We start from the raw sequence: 22,694 nt of genomic DNA on the forward strand, positions 1-22,694 counted from the left end.
CTGTACCCCAGTGTTATAAAGTGACAGACCTGTCCCCACCAGTACTGTATCCCAGTGTTATACAGTGACAGACGTGTCCCCACCAGTACTGTACCTCAGTGTTACACAGAGACAGACCTGTACCCACCAGTAATGTACCCCAGTGTTATACAGTGAAAGACCCATCCCCACCAGTACTGTACCCCAGTGTTATACAGTGACAGACCCATCCCCACCAGTACTGTACCCCAGTGTTATACAGTGACAGACCTGTCCCCACCAGTACTGTACCCCAGTGTTATACAGTGACAGACCCGTCCCCACCAGTACTGTACCCCAGTGTTATACAGTGACAGACCCGTCCCCACCAGTACTGTACCTCAGTGTTATACAGTGACAGACCTGTCCTCACCAGTACTGTACCCCAGTGTTATACAGTGACAGACCTGTCCCACCAGTACTGTACACCAGTGTTATACAGTGACAGACCTGTCCCACCAGTACTGTTCCCCAGTGTTATACAGTGACAGACCTGTCCCCACAAGTACTGTACCCCAGTGTTATACAGTGACAGACTTGTCCCCACCAGTACTGTACCCCAGTGTTATACAGTGACAGACCTGTCCCCACCAGTACTGTACCCCAGTGTTATACAGTGAGAGACCTGTCCCCACCAGTACTGTACCCCAGTGTTATACAGTGACAGACCCATCCCCACCAGTACTGTATCCCAGTGTTATACAGTGACAGACCTGTCCCACCAGTACTGTACCCCAGTGTTATACAGTGACAGACCTGTCCCACCAGTACTGTACCCCAGTGTTATACAGTGACAGACCTGTCCCACCAGTACTGTACCCCAGTGTTATAAAGTGACAGACCTGTCCCCACCAGTACTGTATCCCAGTGTTATACAGTGACAGACGTGTCCCCACCAGTACTGTACCTCAGTGTTACACAGAGACAGACCTGTACCCACCAGTAATGTACCCCAGTGTTATACAGTGAAAGACCCATCCCCACCAGTACTGTACCCCAGTGTTATACAGTGACAGACCCATCCCCACCAGTACTGTACCCCAGTGTTATACAGTGACAGACCTGTCCCCACCAGTACTGTACCCCAGTGTTATACAGTGACAGACCCGTCCCCACCAGTACTGTACCCCAGTGTTATACAGTGACAGACCCGTCCCCACCAGTACTGTACCTCAGTGTTATACAGTGACAGACCCGTCCTCACCAGTACTGTACCCCAGTGTTATACAGTGACAGACCTGTCCCACCAGTACTGTACACCAGTGTTATACAGTGACAGACCTGTCCCACCAGTACTGTATCCCAGTGTTATAAAGCGACAGACCCGTCCCCACCAGTACTGTACCCCAGTGTTATACAGAGACAGACCTGTACCCACCAGTACTGTACCCCAGTGTTATACAGTGACAGACCCGTCCCCACCAGTACTGTACCCCAGTGTTATACAGAGACAGACCTGTACCCACCAGTACTGTACCCCAGTGTTATACAGTGACAGACCCGTCCCCACCAGTACTGTACCCCAGTGTTATACAGAGACAGACCTGTACCCACCAGTACTGTACCCCAGTGTTATACAGAGATAGACCCATCCCCGTCAGTACTGTACCCCAGTGTTATACAGTGACAGACGTGTCCCCACCAGTACTGTACCTCAGTGTTATACAGTGACAGACCCATCACCACCAGTACTGTACCCCAGTGTTATGCAGTGACAGACCTGTCCCCACCAGTACGGTACCCCAGTGTTATACAGTGACAGACCCGTCCCCACCAGTACTGTACCCAAGTGTTATACAGTGACAGACCTGTCCCCACCAGTACGGTACCCCAGTGTTATACAGTAACAGACCCGTCCCCACCAGTACTGTACCCAAGTGTTATGCAGTGACAGACCTGTCCCCACCAGTACGGTACCACAGTGTTATACAGTGACAGACCTGTCCCCACCAGTACTGTACCCCAGTGTTATACAGTGACAGACCTGTCCCCACCAGTACTGTACCCCAGTGTTATACAGTGACAGACCTGTCCCCACCAGTACTGTACCCCAGTGTTATACAGAGACAGACCTGTCCCCACCAGTACTGTACCCCAGTGTTATACAGAGACAGACCTGTACCCACCAGTACTGTACCCCAGTGTTATACAGTGACAGACCCGTCCCCACCAGTACTGTATCCCAGTGTTATACAGTGACAGACCTGTCCCACCAGTACTGTACACCAGTGTTATACAGTGACAGACCTGTCCCCAACAGTACTGTACCCCACTGTTATACAGTGACAGACCCGTCCCCACCAGTACTGTACCCCAGTGTTATACAGAGACAGACCTGTACCCACCAGTACTGTACCCCAGTGTTATACAGAGACAGACCTGTACCCACCAGTACTGTACCCAAGTGTTATACAGAGACAGACCCATCCCTACCAGTACTGCACCCCAGTGTTATACAGTGACAGACACGTCCCCGTCAGTACTGTACCCCAGTGTTATACAGAGACAGACCTGTACCCACCAGTACTGTACCCCAGTGTTATACAGAGACAGACCTGTACCCACCAGTACTGTACCCCAGTGTTATACAGAGACAGACCTGTACCCACCAGTAATGTACCTCAGTGTTATACAGAGACAGACCCATCCCCGTCAGTACTGTACCCCAGTGTTATACAGAGACAGACCTGTACCCACCAGTACTGTACCCCAGTGTTATACAGAGACAGACCCATCCCCGTCAGTACTGTACCCCAGTGTTATACAGTGACAGACGTGTCCCCACCAGTACTGTACCCAGTGTTATACAGAGACAGACCTGTACCCACCAGTACTGTACCCCAGTGTTATACAGAGACAGACCTGTACCCACCAGTACTGTACCCCAGTGTTATACAGAGACAGACCCATCCCCGTCAGTACTGTACCCCAGTGTTATACAGTGACAGACGTGTCCCCACCAGTACTGTACCTCAGTGTTATACAGTGACAGACCCATCCCCACCAGTACTGTACCCCAGTGTTATACAGTGACAGACCTGTCCCCACCAGTACTGTACCCCAGTGTTATACAGTGACAGACCCGTCCCCACCAGTAATGCACCCCAGTGTTATACAGTGAAAGACGTGTCCCACCAGTACTGTACACCAGTGTTATACAGTGACAGAGCTGTCCCACCAGTACTGTATCCCAGTGCTATACAGCGACAGACCCGTCCCCACCAGTACTGTACCCCAGTGTTATACAGAGACAGACCTGTACCCACCAGTACTGTACCCCAGTGTTATACAGTGACAGACCCGTCCCCACCAGTACTGTACCCCAGTGTTATACAGAGACAGACCTGTACCCACCAGTACTGTACCCCAGTGTTATACAGAGACAGACCTGTACCCACCAGTACTGTACCCAAGTGTTATACAGAGACAGACCCATCCCCGTCAGTACTGTACCCAAGTGTTATACAGTGACAGACGTGTTCCCACCAGTACTGTACCTCAGTGTTATACAGAGACAGACCTGTACCCACCAGTACTGTACCCCAGTGTTATACAGTGAAAGACCCATCCCCACCAGTACTGTACCCCAGTGTTATACAGTGACAGACCCGTCCCCACCAGTACTGTACCCCAGTGTTATACAGTGACGGACCCGTCCCCACCAGTACTGTACCCCAGTGTTATACAGAGACAGACCTTTATCCACCAGTACTGTACCCCAGTGTTATACAGTGACAGAACCGTCCCCACCAGTACTGTACCCCAGTGTTATACAGAGACATACCTGTACCCACCAGTACTGTACCCCAGTGTTATACAGTGACAGACGTGACCCCACCAGTACTGTACCTCAGTGTTATACAGAGACAAACCTGTACCCACCAGTACTGTACCCCAGTGTTATACAGAGACAGACCTGTACCCACCAGTACTGTACCCCAGTGTTATACAGTGACAGACCCGTCCCCACCAGTACTGTACCCCAGTGTTATACAGAGACAGACCTGTACCCACCAGTACTGTACCCAAGTGTTATACAGAGACAGACCCATCCCCGTCAGTACTGTACCCAAGTGTTATACAGTGACAGACGTGTTCCCACCAGTACTGTACCTCAGTGTTATACAGAGACAGACCTGTACCCACCAGTACTGTACCCCAGTGTTATACAGTGAAAGACCCATCCCCACCAGTACTGTACCCCAGTGTTATACAGTGACAGACCCGTCCCCACCAGTACTGTACCCCAGTGTTATACAGTGACGGACCCGTCCCCACCAGTACTGTACCCCAGTGTTATACAGAGACAGACCTTTATCCACCAGTACTGTACCCCAGTGTTATACAGAGACAGACCTGTACATACCAGTACTGTACCCCAGTGTTATACAGTGACAGACCCGTCCCCACCAGTACTGTATCCCGTTGTTATACAGTGACAGACCTGTCCCACCAGTACTGTACACCAGTGTTATACAGTGACAGACCTGTCCCCACCAGTACTGTACCCCACTGTTATACAGTGACAGACCCGTCCCCACCAGTACTGTACCCCAGTGTTATACAGAGACAGACCTGTACCCACCAGTACTGTACCCCAGTGTTATACAGAGACAGACCTGTACCCACCAGTACTGTACCCAAGTGTTATACAGAGACAGACCCATCCCTACCAGTACTGCACCCCAGTGTTATACAGTGACAGACCCGTCCCCGTCAGTACTGTACCCCAGTGTTATACAGAGACAGACCTGTACCCACCAGTACTGTACCCCAGTGTTATACAGAGACAGACCTGTACCCACCAGTACTGTACCCCAGTGTTATACAGAGACAGACCTGTACCCACCAGTACTGTACCCCAGTGTTATACAGAGACAGACCCATCCCCGTCAGTACTGTACCCCAGTGTTATACAGAGGCAGACCTGTACCCACCAGTACTGTACCCCAGTGTTATACAGAGACAGACCCATCCCCGTCAGTACTGTACCCCAGTGTTATACAGTGACAGACGTGTCCCCACCAGTACTGTACCCCAGTGTTATACAGAGACAGACCTGTACCCACCAGTACTGTACCCCAGTGTTATACAGAGACAGACCTGTACCCACCAGTACTGTACCCCAGTGTTATACAGAGACAGACCCATCCCCGTCAGTACTGTACCCCAGTGTTATACAGTGACAGACGTGTCCCCACCAGTACTGTACCTCAGTGTTATACAGTGACAGACCCATCCCCACCAGTACTGTACCCCAGTGTTATACAGTGACAGACCTGTCCCCACCAGTACTGTACCCCAGTGTTATACAGTGACAGACCCGTCCCCACCAGTAATGCACCCCAGTGTTATACAGTGAAAGACGTGTCCCACCAGTACTGTACACCAGTGTTATACAGTGACAGAGCTGTCCCACCAGTACTGTATCCCAGTGCTATACAGCGACAGACCCGTCCCCACCAGTACTGTACCCCAGTGTTATACAGAGACAGACCTGTACCCACCAGTACTGTACCCCAGTGTTATACAGTGACAGACCCGTCCCCACCAGTACTGTACCCCAGTGTTATACAGAGACAGACCTGTACCCACCAGTACTGTACCCCAGTGTTATACAGAGACAGACCTGTACCCACCAGTACTGTACCCAAGTGTTATACAGAGACAGACCCGTCCCCGTCAGTACTGTACCCAAGTGTTATACAGTGACAGACGTGTTCCCACCAGTACTGTACCTCAGTGTTATACAGAGACAGACCTGTACCCACCAGTACTGTACCCCAGTGTTATACAGTGAAAGACCCATCCCCACCAGTACTGTACCCCAGTGTTATACAGTGACAGACCCGTCCCCACCAGTACTGTACCCCAGTGTTATACAGTGACGGACCCGTCCCCACCAGTACTGTACCCCAGTGTTATACAGAGACAGACCTTTATCCACCAGTACTGTACCCCAGTGTTATACAGTGACAGACCCGTCCCCACCAGTACTGTACCCCAGTGTTATACAGAGACATACCTGTACCCACCAGTACTGTACCCCAGTGTTATACAGTGACAGACGTGACCCCACCAGTACTGTACCTCAGTGTTATACAGAGACAAACCTGTACCCACCAGTACTGTACCCCAGTGTTATACAGAGACAGACCTGTACCCACCAGTACTGTACCCCAGTGTTATACAGTGACAGACCCGTCCCCACCAGTACTGTACCCCAGTGTTATACAGAGACAGACCTGTACCCACCAGTACTGTACCCAAGTGTTATACAGAGACAGACCCATCCCCGTCAGTACTGTACCCAAGTGTTATACAGTGACAGACGTGTTCCCACCAGTACTGTACCTCAGTGTTGTACAGAGACAGACCTGTACCCACCAGTACTGTACCCCAGTGTTATACAGTGAAAGACCCATCCCCACCAGTACTGTACCCCAGTGTTATACAGAGACAGACCTGTACCCACCAGTACTGTACCCCAGTGTTATACAGTGACAGACCCGTCCCCACCAGTACTGTACCCCAGTGTTATACAGAGACAGACCTGTACCCACCAGTACTGTACCCAAGTGTTATACAGAGACAGACCCATCCCCGTCAGTACTGTACCCAAGTGTTATACAGTGACAGACGTGTTCCCACCAGTACTGTACCTCAGTGTTATACAGAGACAGACCTGTACCCACCAGTACTGTACCCCAGTGTTATACAGTGAAAGACCCATCCCCACCAGTACTGTACCCCAGTGTTATACAGTGACAGACCCGTCCCCACCAGTACTGTAGCCCAGTGTTATACAGTGACGGACCCGTCCCCACCAGTACTGTACCCCAGTGTTATACAGAGACAGACCCATCCCCGTCAGTACTGTACCCAAGTGTTATACAGTGACAGACGTGTTCCCACCAGTACTGTACCTCAGTGTTATACAGAGACAGACCTGTACCCACCAGTACTGTACCCCAGTGTTATACAGTGAAAGACCCATCCCCACCAGTACTGTACCCCAGTGTTATACAGTGACAGACCCGTCCCCACCAGTACTGTACCCCAGTGTTATACAGTGACGGACCCGTCCCCACCAGTACTGTACCCCAGTGTTATACAGAGACAGACCTTTATCCACCAGTACTGTACCCCAGTGTTATACAGAGACAGACCTGTACATACCAGTACTGTACCCCAGTGTTATACAATGACAGACCCGTCCCCACCAGTACTGTATCCCGGTGTTATACAGTGACAGACCTGCCCCTCCAGTACTGTACACCAGTGTTATACAGTGACAGACCTGTCCCCACCAGTACTGTACCCCACTGTTATACAGTGACAGACCCGTCCCCACCAGTACTGTACCCCAGTGTTATACAGAGACAGACCTGTACCCACCAGTACTGTACCCCAGTATTATACAGAGACAGACCTGTACCCACCAGTACTGTACCCAAGTGTTATACAGAGACAGACCCATCCCTACCAGTACTGCACCCCAGTGTTATACAGTGACAGACCCGTCCCCGTCAGTACTGTACCCCAGTGTTATACAGAGACAGACCTGTACCCACCAGTACTGTACCCCAGTGTTATACAGAGACAGACCTGTACCCACCAGTACTGTACCCCAGTGTTATACAGAGACAGACCTTTACCCACCATTACTGTACCCCAGTGTTATACAGAGACAGACCCATCCCCGTCAGTACTGTACCCCAGTGTTATACAGAGACAGACCTGTACCCACCAGTACTGTACCCCAGTGTTATACAGAGACAGACCCATCCCCGTCAGTACTGTACCCCAGTGTTATACAGTGACAGACGTGTCCCCACCAGTACTGTACCCCAGTGTTATACAGAGACAGACCTGTACCCACCAGTACTGTACCCCAGTGTTATACAGAGACAGACCTGTACCCACCAGTACTGTACCCCAGTGTTATACAGAGACAGACCCATCCCCGTCAGTACTGTACCCCAGTGTTATACAGTGACAGACGTGTCCCCACCAGTACTGTACCTCAGTGTTATACAGTGACAGACCCATCCCCACCAGTACTGTACCCCAGTGTTATACAGTGACAGACCTGTCCCCACCAGTACTGTACCCCAGTGTTATACAGTGACAGACCCGTCCCCACCAGTACTGTACCCCAGTGTTATACAGTGACAGACCCGTCCCCACCAGTAATGCACCCCAGTGTTATACAGTGAAAGACCCGTCCCACCAGTACTGTACACCAGTGTTATACAGAGACAGACCTGTACCCCCCAGTACTGTACCCCAGTGTTATACAGTGACAGACGTGTCCCCACCAGTACTGTACCTCAGTGTTATACAGAGACAGACCTGTACCCACCAGTACTGTACCCCAGTGTTATACAGTGACAGACCTGTCCCCACCAGTACTGTACCCCAGTGTTATACAGTGACAGACCCGTCCCCAACAGTACTGTACCCCAGTGTTATACAGAGACAGACCTGTACCCCCCAGTACTGTACCCCAGTGTTATACAGTGACAGACCCGTCCCCACCAGTACTGTACCCCAGTGTTATACAGTGACGGACCCGTCCCCACCAGTACTGTACCCCAGTGTTATACAGAGACAGACCTTTATCCACCAGTACTGTACCCCAGTGTTATACAGTGACAGACCCGTCCCCACCAGTACTGTACCCCAGTGTTATACAGAGACATACCTGTATCCACCAGTACTGTACCCCAGTGTTATACAGTGACAGACGTGTCCCCACCAGTACTGTACCTCAGTGTTATACAGAGACAAACCTGTACCCACCAGTACTGTACCCCAGTGTTATACAGAGACAGACCTGTACCCACCAGTACTGTACCCCAGTGTTATACAGAGACAGACCTGTACCCACCAGTACTGTACCGCAGTGTTATACAGAGACAGACCTGTACCCACCAGTACTGTACCCCAGTGTTATACAGTGAAAGACCCATCCCCACCAGTACTGTCCCCCGGTGTTATACAGTGACAGACCCGTCCCCACCAGTACCGTACCCCAGTGTTATACAGTGACAGTCCTGTACCCACCAGTACTGTACCCCAGTGTTATACAGTGACAGACCCTTCCCCACCAGTACTGTACCCCAGTGTTATACAGTGACAGACGTGTCCCCACCAGTACTGTACCTCAGTGTTATACAGAGACAGACCTGTACCCACCAGTACTGTACCCCAGTGTTATTCAGTGATAGACCCTTCCCCACCAGTACTGTACCCCAGTGTTACACAGTGACAGTCCTGTACCCACCAGTACTGTACCCCAGTGTTATACAGTGACAGACCCTTCCCCACCAGTACTGTACCCCAGTGTTATACAGTGACAGACCTGTCTCCACCAGTACTGTACCCCAGTGTTATACAGTGAAAGACCCATCCCCACCAGTACTGTACCCCAGTGTTATACAGTGACAGCTCCGTCCCCACCAGTACTGTACCCCAGTGTTACACAGTGACAGTCCTGTACCCACCAGTACTGTACCACAGTGTTATACAGTGACAGACCCCCACCAGTACTGTACCCCAGTGTTATACAGTGACAGACCTGTCTCCACCAGTACTGTACCCCAGTGTTACACAGTGACAGACCTGTCCCCACCAGTACTGTACCCCAGTGTTATACAGTGACAGACCTGTCCCCACCAGTACTGTACCCCAGTGTTATACAGAGACAGACCTGTATCCACCAGTACTGTACCCCAGTGTTATACAGTGACAGACCCGTCCCCACCAGTACTGTACCCCAGTGTTATACAGTGACAGACCCGTCCCCAACAGTACTGTACCCCAGTGTTATACAGAGACAGACCTGTACCCCCCAGTACTGTACCCCAGTGTTATACAGTGACAGACGTGTCCCCACCAGTACTGTACCTCAGTGTTATACAGAGACAGACCTGTACCCACCAGTACTGTACCCCAGTGTTATACAGTGACAGACCTGTCCCCACCAGTACTGTACCCCAGTGTTATACAGTGACAGACCCGTCCCCAACAGTACTGTACCCCAGTGTTATACAGAGACAGACCTGTACCCCCCAGTACTGTACCCCAGTGTTATACAGTGACAGACCCGTCCCCACCAGTACTGTACCCCAGTGTTATACAGTGACGGACCCGTCCCCACCAGTACTGTACCCCAGTGTTATACAGAGACAGACCTTTATCCACCAGTACTGTACCCCAGTGTTATACAGTGACAGACCCGTCCCCACCAGTACTGTACCCCAGTGTTATACAGAGACATACCTGTACCCACCAGTACTGTACCCCAGTGTTATACAGTGACAGACGTGTCCCCACCAGTACTGTACCTCAGTGTTATACAGAGACAAACCTGTACCCACCAGTACTGTACCCCAGTGTTATACAGAGACAGACCTGTACCCACCAGTACTGTACCCCAGTGTTATACAGAGACAGACCTGTACCCACCAGTACTGTACCGCAGTGTTATACAGAGACAGACCTGTACCCACCAGTACTGTACCCCAGTGTTATACAGTGAAAGACCCATCCCCACCAGTACTGTCCCCCGGTGTTATACAGTGACAGACCCGTCCCCACCAGTACCGTACCCCATTGTTATACAGTGACAGTCCTGTACCCACCAGTACTGTACCCCAGTGTTATACAGTGACAGACCCTTCCCCACCAGTACTGTACCCCAGTGTTATACAGTGACAGACGTGTCCCCACCAGTACTGTACCTCAGTGTTATACAGAGACAGACCTGTACCCACCAGTACTGTACCCCAGTGTTATTCAGTGATAGACCCTTCCCCACCAGTACTGTACCCCAGTGTTACACAGTGACAGTCCTGTACCCACCAGTACTGTACCCCAGTGTTATACAGTGACAGACCCTTCCCCACCAGTACTGTACCCCAGTGTTATACAGTGACAGACCTGTCTCCACCAGTACTGTACCCCAGTGTTATACAGTGAAAGACCCATCCCCACCAGTACTGTACCCCAGTGTTATACAGTGACAGCTCCGTCCCCACCAGTACTGTACCCCAGTGTTACACAGTGACAGTCCTGTACCCACCAGTACTGTACCACAGTGTTATACAGTGACAGACCCTTCCCCACCAGTACTGTACCCCAGTGTTATACAGTGACAGACCTGTCTCCACCAGTACTGTACCCCAGTGTTACACAGTGACAGACCTGTCCCCACCAGTACTGTACCCCAGTGTTATACAGTGACAGACCTGTCCCCACCAGTACTGTACCCCAGTGTTATACAGAGACAGACCTGTATCCACCAGTACTGTACCCCAGTGTTATACAGTGACAGACCCGTCCCCACCAGTACTGTACCCCAGTGTTATACAGTGACAGACCCGTCCCCAACAGTACTGTACCCCAGTGTTATACAGAGACAGACCTGTACCCCCCAGTACTGTACCCCAGTGTTATACAGTGACAGACGTGTCCCCACCAGTACTGTACCTCAGTGTTATACAGAGACAGACCTGTACCCACCAGTACTGTACCCCAGTGTTATACAGTGAAAGACCCTTCCCCACCAGTACTGTACCCCAGTGTTATACAGTGACAGACCCTTCCCCACCAGTACTGTACCCTAGTGTTACACAGTGACAGTCCTGTACCCACCAGTACTGTACCCCAGTGTTATACAGTGACAGACCCTTCCCCACCAGTACTGTACCCCAGTGTTATACAGTGACAGACCTGTCTCCACCAGTACTGTACCCCAGTGTTATACAGTGAAAGACCCATCCCCACCATTACTGTACCCCAGTGTTATACAGTGACAGCTCCGTCCCCACCAGTACTGTACCCCAGTGTTACACAGTGACAGTCCTGTACCCACCAGTACTGTACCCCAGTGTTATACAGTGACAGACCCTTCCCCACCAGTACTGTACCCCAGTGTTATACAGTGACAGACCTGTCTCCACCAGTACTGTACCCCAGTGTTACACAGTGACAGACCTGTCCCCACCAGTACTGTACCCCAGTGTTATACAGTGACAGACCTGTCCCCACCAGTACTGTACCCCAGTGTTATACAGAGACAGACCTGTATCCACCAGTACTGTACCCCAGTGTTATACAGTGACAGACCCGTCCCCACCAGTACTGTACCCCAGTGTTATACAGTGACAGACCCGTCCCCACCAGTACTGTACCCCAGTGTTATACAGAGACAGACCTGTACCCACCAGTACTGTACCCCAGTGTTATACAGTGACAGACCCGTCCCCACCAGTACTGTACCCCAGTGTTACACAGTGACAGTCCTGTACCCACCAGTACTGTACCCCAGTGTTATACAGTGAAAGACCCATCCCCACCAGTACTGTACCCCAGTGTTATACAGAGACAGACCCGTCCCCCCCAGTACTGTGCCCCAGTGTTACACAGTGACAGTCCTGTACGCACCAGTACTGTACCCCAGTGTTATACAGTGACAGACCCTTCCCCACCAGTACCGTACCCCAGTGTTATACAGTGACAGACCTGTCCCCACCACTACTTTATCCCAGTGTTATACAGTGACAGACCCATCCCCACCAGTACTGTACCTCAGATCTCTCCAGCTACAGCTTGAGTTTGGACGAACGCTGTGAAGATTTTGTGATGGGTGTTTCGCATAGTTGGAGGTCTTGCCCCCCACCCCCCCCCACTCCCCAGGGGATGTGGCAGAGCGTGTGTGCCTGTGTGCGTGTGCACATGTGTGTGCGTGTGTGGATTCTGCCTCTGTGCAGCGCCCTGCCCCGGGAACTGGCTGTGTGTGTCTCTGTGTGTGGAGGAATGTGGCCTGGCGTTAGGGGGAGGTCTGTCCCCGCTTCTGGGCGAGGTGCCTGACTGACGCAGGCTGGAGCTGGAGACAATGGGCTGCATTCAGCTGCAGATTTCCACGCTGTGCCTGGTGGTGCTTTTCCCTCTGGCTGCACAATAGGATGCACTTTCAGGCGGGAGAGCGGCTGCAAGGGCGGGGCCCAGTCCCTTGCCCAAGGCCCGACCCCCCACCCCCAGGCCCGCAGCCTGAGGCCCAGCTCTCCCAGCTGAGGCCTGATAGGACAGCCCCAGCTCTTGAAACCTTGGGGCCCAGGTTCAGTCCCAGGCCTACGCCTAAGGCCTGAGACGCGGTGCTCGACCCCCAGGCCCGAGCCCGTCAGTCCGGCCCTAAGCAAAGCTCGTGAGGCCCAACTCCCAGCCCCAGGCCTGAAATGCTGGCCTCAATTTCCAGGCCTGGGGTCTTCATGGCAGCCTGACTCCCACACCCCCGGAGCTGAAGGTGCTGACTCTCCTCTCCCTCCTGCGCTGCGGATTGGGAAGGTGTTGCCCCAAAGGGTCAGGCAGGGTGTCCAGGCCACCAGGGTTATTACTGGGGAACCCGGAGATTTCCCCCCTTGGCTGTGGCAATGGGGCCTGATGATTCCGACTGGCAGCAGGTGACATATTTCCGGCCACTTTGTTCTCTCTCTCACTCTCGTAAAGCGCCATCCGAACAGGGAGAGGCCATTCAGCCCCTCCAGCCTGTTAACACTGGAACAGGAGGAGGCCATTCAGCCCCTCCAGCCTATTACACAGGGACAGGTTGTGGCCGTTCAGCCCCTCTAGCCTCTTTTGCCATTGATTGAGATCATGGTTGATCTACCAATCTCAAAAAGACACTCTCCAATAACAACCCCCCAAGCCTGACAGCTTTTTAGGGGGGAGAGTTCCACGCTCCCACTCCCCTCTGTGTGAAGTGATTCCTGACATCACCCCTGAACGGGACTAGCTCCAGTTTAAAGCTCCTGGCCCCTTGTTGGGGACTCCTCCCTCTTTCTCATTCTCTCTCTCTCCCTTTTTATCTTCTCTTGCTCTGCCTCTCTCTCAACCTGTGGCACCGCCTGTTCCTTTCTGATCTTTTCTCTCTGTCACTCTCTCATTTTTGGTGGCGCTCTCCCTTGCGCTCTCTCATTCCCCCTTGCCCTCTCCCCCTCGCCCTCTCCCCCTCGCCCTCTCCCCTTCGCCCTCTCCCCTTCGCCCTCTCCCCCTCGCCCTCTCCCCCTCGCCCTCTCCCCTTCGCCCTCTCCCCTTCGCCCTCTCCCCCTCGCCCTCTCCCCCTCGCCCTCTCCCCCTCGCCCTCTCCCCCTCGCCCTCTCCCCCTCGCCCTCTCCCCCTCGCCCTCTCCCCCTCGCCGTCTCCCTCACACTCTCCAAGGCCCCTGTGTCTTTGGGGATTTTGAGGTGTTTTTTGATGAAGGTGCTGAATCCCAGTGTGCTTCTTTCACAATCTGGATCTCGCTCTCTCTCCCTCTCTCTCTCCCTCTCCCTCTCCCTCTCCCTCTCCCTCTCTCTCTCTCTCTCCCTCTCTCTTCTCTCTCTCTCTCTATCTCTCTCTCCCTCTCCCTCTCCCTCTCCCTCTCCCTCTCTCTCTCTCTCTCCCTGTCTCTCTCTCTCTCTCTCCCTCTCTCTCTCCCTCTCCCTCTCTCCCTCTCTCTCTCTCCCTCCCTTTCTCTTCTCTCTCTCTCTCTTCTCTCTCTCCCTCTCTCTCACTCTTCTCTCTCTCCCTCTCTCTCTCTCTTCTCTCTCTCCCTCTCTCTCTCTCTCTTCTCTCCCTCTCTCTCTCTCTCTCTCTCCCTTTCCCTCTCCCTCTCTCTCTCTCTTCTCTCTCTCCCTCTCTCTCACTCTTCTCTCTCTCCCTCTCTCTCTCTTCTCTCTCTCCCTCTCTCTCTCTCTCTCTCTTCTCTCTCTCTCCTCTCTCTCTCTCTCTCTCTCTCTCTCTCTCCCATTCCCTCTCCCTCTCTCTCTCTCTTCTCTCTCTCCCTCTCTCTCTCTTCTCTCTCTCTCTCTCTCTCTCTCCCATTCCCTCTCCCTCTCTCTCTCTTCTCTCTCTTTCTCTTCTCCCTCTCCCTCTCCCTCCCCCTCTCTCTTCCCCCCCACCCTCTCTCTCGAACTGTCCGGGTGTGTCAGTTTACCCCTGGCAATGGGATCTCCAGGTGACGCAGCCCCTGCAGGATTGGAGGATTGAGCCAGACAATTGGGGAAGAGCCTGGACCCCACAGGAGCTGACAATTCGCCAGCTCTCCCTGTGAGTGTGCCTCAGCCTGGCAGTTTACAGGCACTGTTTTCCCCTGTAGTGGGGGAAGCACCTCGAAAGGAGCTGTGAGCATTGACTATCCCCACCCACCCCACCCCACCTCCCTGCTATCGCAATGAGTGTGAGAGTGGGCATGATGTCAGTGCAATGGAGGCTATTCACTCATGATGTGAATCACGCCGGGTTGTGGTGTGCTACAGGCACCGCGATGCTATGAGGCTGAGTGAGCCACACTGACTGTCAGGTCACTCAGCACAGGTCAGCAATACAGCCTGAGCCCCTCCCTGTTTCAGTCTCCCTGTCTCTCCCTCACACTCTGTCTCTCCCCCGCTCTCTGTCTCTCCCCCACACTCTGTCTCTCCCCCACACTCTGTCTCTCCCCCGCTCTCTGTCTCTCCCCCACACTCTGTCTCTCCCCCACACTCTGTCTCTCCCTCACTCTCTGTCTCTCCCTCACTCTCTGTCTCTCCCTCACTCTCTGTCTATCTCCCACACTCTGTCTCTCCCCCACTCTCTGTCTCTCCCTCACTCTCTGTCTCTCTCCCACACTCTGTCTCTCCCCCACACTCTGTCTCTTCCCACACTCAGTCTCTTCCCACACTCTGTCTCTCCCCCACTCTCTGTCTCTCCCTCACTCTCTGTCTCTCTCCCACACTCTGTCCCTCCCCCACACTCTGTCTCTCCCCCACACTCTGTCTCTCCCTCACTCTCTGTCTCTCCCTCACTCTCTGTCTCTCCCCCACACTCTGTCTCTCCCCCACTCTCTGTCTCTCCCTCACTCTCTGTCTCTCTCCCACACTCTGTCTCTCCCTCACTCTCTGTCTCTCCCCCACACTCTGTCTCTGCCCCACACTCTGTCTCTCCCCCACACTCTGTCTCTCCCTCACTCTGTCTCTCCCCCACACTCTGTCTCTCCCCCACACTCTGTCTCTCCCCCACTCTCTGTCTCTCCCCCACACTCTGTCTCTCCCCCACACTCTGTCTCTCCCCCACTCTCTGTCTCTCCCCCACACTCTGTCTCTCCCTCACTCTCTGTCTCTCCCCCACACTCTGTCTCTCCCACACACTCTGTCTCTCCCCCACACTCTGTCTCTCCCAAACACTCTGTCTCTCCCACACACACTGTCTCGCCCTCACACACTCTGTCTCTCCCCCACACTCTGTCTCTCCCACACACTCTGTCTCTCCCACACTCTCTGTCTCTCCCACACACTCTGTCTCTCCCACTTTCTGTCTCTTCCCCACACCCGCACCCCCCCACCCCGCCCCGACTCTCTATGTCTCTCCCACCCACCGCCCCCCCCCCCCCCCCCCCCCCCCGCCCCCCCACCCCCCCAAAAGGCTCTCTCTGCCTCTCCCTGCGTGATTCCTCTGTTGGAATGAGTCACTGTCTCGTGTGCTCCCTTGCCTCTCATTTCGAACAAGAGCAGGTTGTGTCTGCCTGAACTGACTGCCCTCTGCCTCTCCGGGGCCTGGTGTGGAGCAGGATTCCTGGATTCCTCAGGAAATTGCTGGCATTCCAGAGGGCTGGGAATGCTGGCAAGGAGACCGAGAGTGTTGGAGGCAGTGATTTGTGCCCTGCCTATAGTCTCTGGCCGGTTATTGTTTGGGATCTGGTGTGGGAGTGAATGTTATAGCAATTCTGAATCCCAGGATTGTTTTTTTTGAAGGGTGAGAGCATACAAATACTTGCATTTCTATAGTGCATCAGGATATCCCAGGGCAACAGAACCCTGGAACTCCCTCCATAACAGCGCTGTGGGTGTACCTACAGCACATGGACTGCAGCGGCTCAAGAAGGCAGCTCACCACCACCTTCTCAAGGGGCAATTAGGGATGAGCAATAAAAGCTGGGCCCAGCCAGCGACACCCACATCCCGTGAATGAGTAATATAAAACTTTACTGTCAAGGAAATTCCTTCCAAGTGTAGTCACTGTGGTTATTGTAGGAAGAGCAGCAGCCAATTTGCGCACAGCAAGTTCCCACAAACAGCACAACAAACAGTGTAGCACTCCCTCAGTACTGACCCTCTGACAGTGCAGCACTCCCTCAGTACTGACCCTCTGACAATGCAGCACTCCCTCAGTACTGACCCTCTGACAGTGCAGCACTCCCTCAGTACTGACCCTTCGACAGTGCAGCACTCCCTCAGTACTGACCCTCTGACAATGCAGCACTCCCTCAGTACTGACCCTCTGACAGTGCAGCACTCCCTCAGTACTGACCCTCCGACAGTGCAGCACTCCCTCAGTACTGACCCTCTGACAGTGCAGCACTCCCTCAGTACTGACCCTCTGACAGTGCAGCACTCCCTCAGTACTGACCCCCTGACAGTGCAGCACTCCCTCAGTACTGACCCCCTGACAGTGCAGCACTCCCTCAGTACTGACCCTCCGACAGTGCGGCACTCCCTCACCACTGACTCTCTGACAGTGCAGCACTCCCTCAGTACTGACCCCCTGACAGTGCAGCACTCCCTCAGTACTGACCCTCCGACAGTGCGGCACTCCCTCACCACTGACTCTCTGACAGTGCAGCACTCCCTCAGTACTGACCCTCTGACAGTGCGGCACTCCCTCACCACTGACTCTCTGACAGTGCAGCACTCCCTCAGTACTGACCCTCCGACAGTGCAGCACTCCCTCAGTACTGACCCTCTGACAGTGCAGCACTCCCTCAGTACTGACCCTCTGACAGTGCAGCACTCCCTCAGTACTGACCCTCTGACAGTGCAGCACTCCCTCAGTACTGAACCTCTGACAGTGCAGCACTCCCTCAGTACTGACCCTCTGACAGTGCAGCGATCCCTCAGTACTGACCCTCTGACAGTGCAGCACTCCCTCAGTACTGACCCTCTGACAGTGCAGCACTCCCTCAGTACTGACCCTCTGACAGTGCAGCACTCCCTCAGTACTCACCATCCGACAGTGCAGCACTCCCTCAGTACTCACCATCCGACAGTGCAGCACTCCCTCAGTACTGACCCTCCAACAGTGCAGCACTCCCTCAGTACTGACCCTCTGACAGTGCAGCACTCCCTCAGTACTGACCCTCCGACAGTGCAGCACTCCCTCAGTACTGACCCTCTGACAGTGCGGCACTCCCTCACCACTGACTCTCTGACAGTGCAGCACTCCCTCAGTACTGACCCTCCGACAGTGCAGCACTCCCTCAGTACTGACCCTCTGACAGTGCAGCACTCCCTCAGTACCGACCCTCTGACAGTGCAGCACTCCCTCAGTACTGACCCTCTGACAGTGCAGCACTCCCTCAGTACTGACCCTCTGACAGTGCAGCACACCCTCAGTACTGACCCTCTGACAGTGCAGCACTCCCTCAGTACTGACCCTCTGACAGTGCAGCGATCCCTCAGTACTGACCCTCTGACAGTGCAGCACTCCCTCAGTACTCACCATCCGACAGTGCAGCACTCCCTCAGTACTCACCATCCGACAGTGCAGCACTCCCTCAGTACTGACCCTCCAACAGTGCAGCACTCCCTCAGTACTGACCCTCTGACAGTGCAGCACTCCCTCAGTACTGACCCTCCGAGAGTGCAGCACTCCCTCAGTACTGACCCTCCAATGGCACAGCGCTGTGTTATAACTGAGAGGACTGTGTAAGAGGGAGCATGTTATAACTGGAGAGGGAGCATGTTTTAACTGAGGGAGTGTGTTATAACTGGAGAAGGAATGTGTTATAACTGAGGGAAGTGTGTAAGAGAGAGTGTGTTCTAACTGGAGAGGGAGTGTGTTATAACTGAGGGGAGTTTGTAAGAGGGAGTGTGTTCTAACTGGAGAGGGAGTGTGTTCTAACTGGAGAAAGAGTGTGTTATAACTGAGGGGAGTTTGTAAGAAGAAATGTGATATAACTGGAGAGGGAGTGTGTTATAACTGGAGAGGGAGTGTGTTATAACTGGAGAAGGAGCATGTTACAACTGGAGAGGGAGCGTGTTATAACTGAGGGGAGTGTGTATGAAGGAGCGTGTTATAACTGGCGAGGGAGCGTGTTATAACTGGAGAGGGAGCGTGTTATAACTGAGGGGAGTGTGTATGAAGGAGTGTGTTATACCTGGAGAGGGAGCGTGTTATAACTGGAGAGGGAGCGTGTTACATTGCCTACTGTTAGGCTGTAAGAAAGTGCTCACAGTTTCCTACTGTGCTGTCTGGGCCTGTGATTGTTCTAGGACCTGGGGCCTGATTCTGGGTGTCTGCTGCTGCCTGTTTGGCCTTGCTGGCGTTGGCAGATGGGGAAGTGTGGGTGGGGACTGGAAGAGAATGTAGGCCCAAACTGGTTTAACCGGAAGGGCTGCCTGGTTCTCTGAACTGTGTTACTGTCCTCGAGCAAGCTGGTTTCACATTGAGTTACCTGTTCGGGAGCGGCTTTCCACTGGGGTATTGCTCACACTGAGGGAGGAGGCTAACGCTTCAAAGATCGTTTTGTGGCTGCAACTTCAACCAGGCCTACAGGGGTCAAAGTTCAGTTGATATCTAAGCAAAGGCACCCAAGAGAGAATTACAGACTGGAATCTAATCAAAGAGTTCGGGCTGGTTTATATATAGAATAACAGATACCCGGGAGTGAGTTACAGACGGGAATCTAATCGAGGGGTTCGGGTGGTTTATATATAGAATAACAGATACCTGGGAGTGAGTTACAGACTGGAATCTAATCGAGGGGTTCGGGGGTTTATATATAGAATAACAGATACCCGGGAATGAGTTACAGACTGGAATCTAATTGAGGGGTTCGGGGGTTTATATATAGAATAACAGATACCCGGGAGTGAGTTACAAACTGGAATTTAGTCGAGAGGTTTGGGTGGTTTATATTTGAATAACAGATATCCGGGAGTGAGTTACAGACTGGAATTTAGTCGAGGGGTTCGGGGTGGTTTATATATAGAATAACAGATACCCAGGAGTGAGTTACAGACTGGAATCTAATCGAGGGGTTCGGGGTGGTTTATATATAGAATAACAGATACCCAGGAGTGAGTTACAGACTGGAATCTAATCGAGGGGTTCGGGGTGGTTTATATATAGAATAACAGATACCCGGGAGTGAGCTACAGACTGGAATCTAATTGAGGGGTTTGGGTGGATAATGATGATGATTTGTTTGGGTACAGTCTGTTGTTCTTTGAGCTGACTGTTTGTGTACAGTCTGTTGTTCTTTGAGCTGACTGTTTGGGTACAGTCTCTTGTTCTTTGAGCTGACTGGGTACAGTCTGTTGTTCTTTGAGCTGACTGTTTGGGTGCAGTCTCTTGTTCTTTGAACTGACTGTTTGGGTCCGGTCTGTTGTTCTTTGAGCTGACTGTTTGGGTACAGTCTGTTGTACTTTGAGCTGACTGTTTGGGTACAGTCTGTTGTTCTTTGAGCTGACTGTTTGGGTACAGTCTGTTGTACTTTGAGCTGACTGTTTGGGTACAGTCTGTTGTTCTTTGAGCTGACTGTTTGGGTACAGTCTGTTGTTCTTTGAGCTGACTGTTTGGGTACAGTCTGTTGTTCTTTGAGCTGACTGTTTGGGTACAGTCTGTTGTTCTTTGAGCTGACTGTTTGGGTACAGTCTGTTGTTCTTTGAGCTGACTGTTTGGGTACAGTCTGTTGTTCTTTGAGCTGACTGTTTGGGTACAGTCTGTTGTTCTTTGAGCTGACTGGGTACAGTCTGTTGTTCTTTGAGCTGACTGTTTGGGTACAGTATGTTGTTCTTTGAGCTGACTGTTTGGGTACAGTCTGTTGTTCTTTGAGCTGACTGTTTGGGTACAGTCTGTTGTTCTTTGAGCTGACTGTTTGGGTACAGTCTGTTGTTCTTTGAGCTGACTGTTTGGGTACAGTCTGTTGTTCTTTGAGCTGACTGTTTGGGTACAGTATGTTGTTCTTTGAGCTGACTGTTTAGGTACAGTCTGTTGTTCTTTGAGCTGACTGATTTTTTTCCTGTCTTCAGGCTTTGCGTTCCCAGATTGGGCCTACAAGCCGGAATCGAGTCCCGGATCCCGACAGATCCAGCTCTGGCACTTTATCCTGGAACTTCTCCGGAAGGAGGAATATCACGATGTCATCGCCTGGCAGGGAGACTACGGGGAGTTTGTCATCAAGGACCCGGACGAGGTGGCCAGACTGTGGGGCGTCCGGAAGTGTAAACCCCAGATGAACTACGACAAGCTGAGCCGGGCCCTGCGGTGAGTCCACGCTGCGGGTTAGTGCTGAGCGAGAAATCCTCGTGCTCGCCCTGTGCTGCCATATCTTCGCCTTTCCCAGAGCGGCATTACGCCCCCCTCACACACATGACAAAAACTTGCATTTATATAGCACCTCCAATGTAACCAAACCTGAGCAAACTGAGGAGAGGTTAGGACAGGGGCTCAAAGCCTCGGTCGAAGAGGTCGGTTTTAAGGAGCGTCTTAAAGGAGCAGAGAAAGAGGTGCCGAGGTTTCTCGAGAGCTTGGGGTCCCAGGCTCGGCTGACAATGGTGGAGCGATGGGGAATCTTGGGTGGGGGTGGGGGGGGGGTGGTGGGGGGTTCTCGGTCGCGTCAGTGGGCAGACAGAGGGGAACGCAGAGATCTCAGGACAATTAGGGCTGGAGGAGGTGACAGAGATAGGGAGGGTTGTAGGGGCTGGAGGAGGTTACAGAGATAGGGAGGGTTGTAGGGGCTGGAGGAGGTTACGGAGATAGGGAGGGTTGTTGGGGCTGGAGGAGGTTACAGAGATAGGGAGGGTTGTTGGGGCTGGAGGAGGTTACAGAGATAGGGAGGGGATAGGGGCTGGAGGAGGTTACAGAGATAGGGATGGGGTGAGACCTTGGAGGGATTTGAACATGAGGATGAGAATTTTCAAGTTGAGCTGTTGCTGGACTGACAGTCAGTGTAGGTCAGCAGGCATAGGGGGCAAGAGGTTAATGGGAGTTCGGATACGCTGCAGTAGAGTTTTGGATGATGTCCAATCCTCAGGGGCTTGGCTCTGAGCGAGCAGCCAGCAGGGGTGTTGGCATAGTCAGGACTAGGAACAAACAAAGGAATGGACGAGGGCTTCAGCAGCTGAGGAGCTGAGTCAGGGAGGGTGATGTTACTGAGGTGTTGGCGATGATGCGGAGATGCGGGCAGAGGCTCATCTCGGAGTCAAGTATGACACCCGAGGCTGTGAACGGTGTTTCAGCCTCAGACAGTTACCAGGGAGAGGGATGGAGTTGGTGACGGGGAATGGGCTTGGTTGGAGATTGGAGACCAACGGCTTCACTCTTCCCGACATTTAATTGGAGGAAATTTCAGCCCGCCCAGCATGGGGTGTTGGGTAAGCAGTCCGCTAATCTGGCAACCGTGGAGGAGCCGAGACAGGTGGTGGTGCGGTTGAGTCGGGTGTCGCCAAGTGTCCGGGTGAAAGCTGAAGCTGTGCTTTCAGATGTTGCTGAGGGGCTGCGTGTGGGTGAGAAATAGGAGGGGGTCAAGGAGAGATCCCAGGGAGGGGTCACCAGGTCTCACGGTGCGGGAACAGGAAGAGAAACCATTGATGGTGATTCTCTGGCCACGATTCGATAGGTCAGAGTGGAACCAGGTGAGGGCAGTCCCTCCC

General features: G+C 52.8%; 1 protein-coding gene across 1 annotated transcript in view; it reads left to right on the plus strand.

Moving 5' to 3' along the window:
- The window catches only part of erf (Ets2 repressor factor), a 165,040-nt gene that overhangs the window by 131,190 nt on the left and 11,156 nt on the right, over positions 1–22,694 (plus strand). Inside the window, exon 2 of the mRNA XM_041176769.1 lies at positions 21,072–21,306. Coding sequence (XP_041032703.1) covers positions 21,072–21,306 — 235 coding nt within the window. The remainder of the gene's footprint in view (positions 1–21,071; positions 21,307–22,694) is intronic.

Source organism: Carcharodon carcharias, chromosome 29 (genome assembly GCF_017639515.1).
Source record: "Carcharodon carcharias isolate sCarCar2 chromosome 29, sCarCar2.pri, whole genome shotgun sequence".
NCBI lineage: Eukaryota > Metazoa > Chordata > Chondrichthyes > Lamniformes > Lamnidae > Carcharodon > Carcharodon carcharias.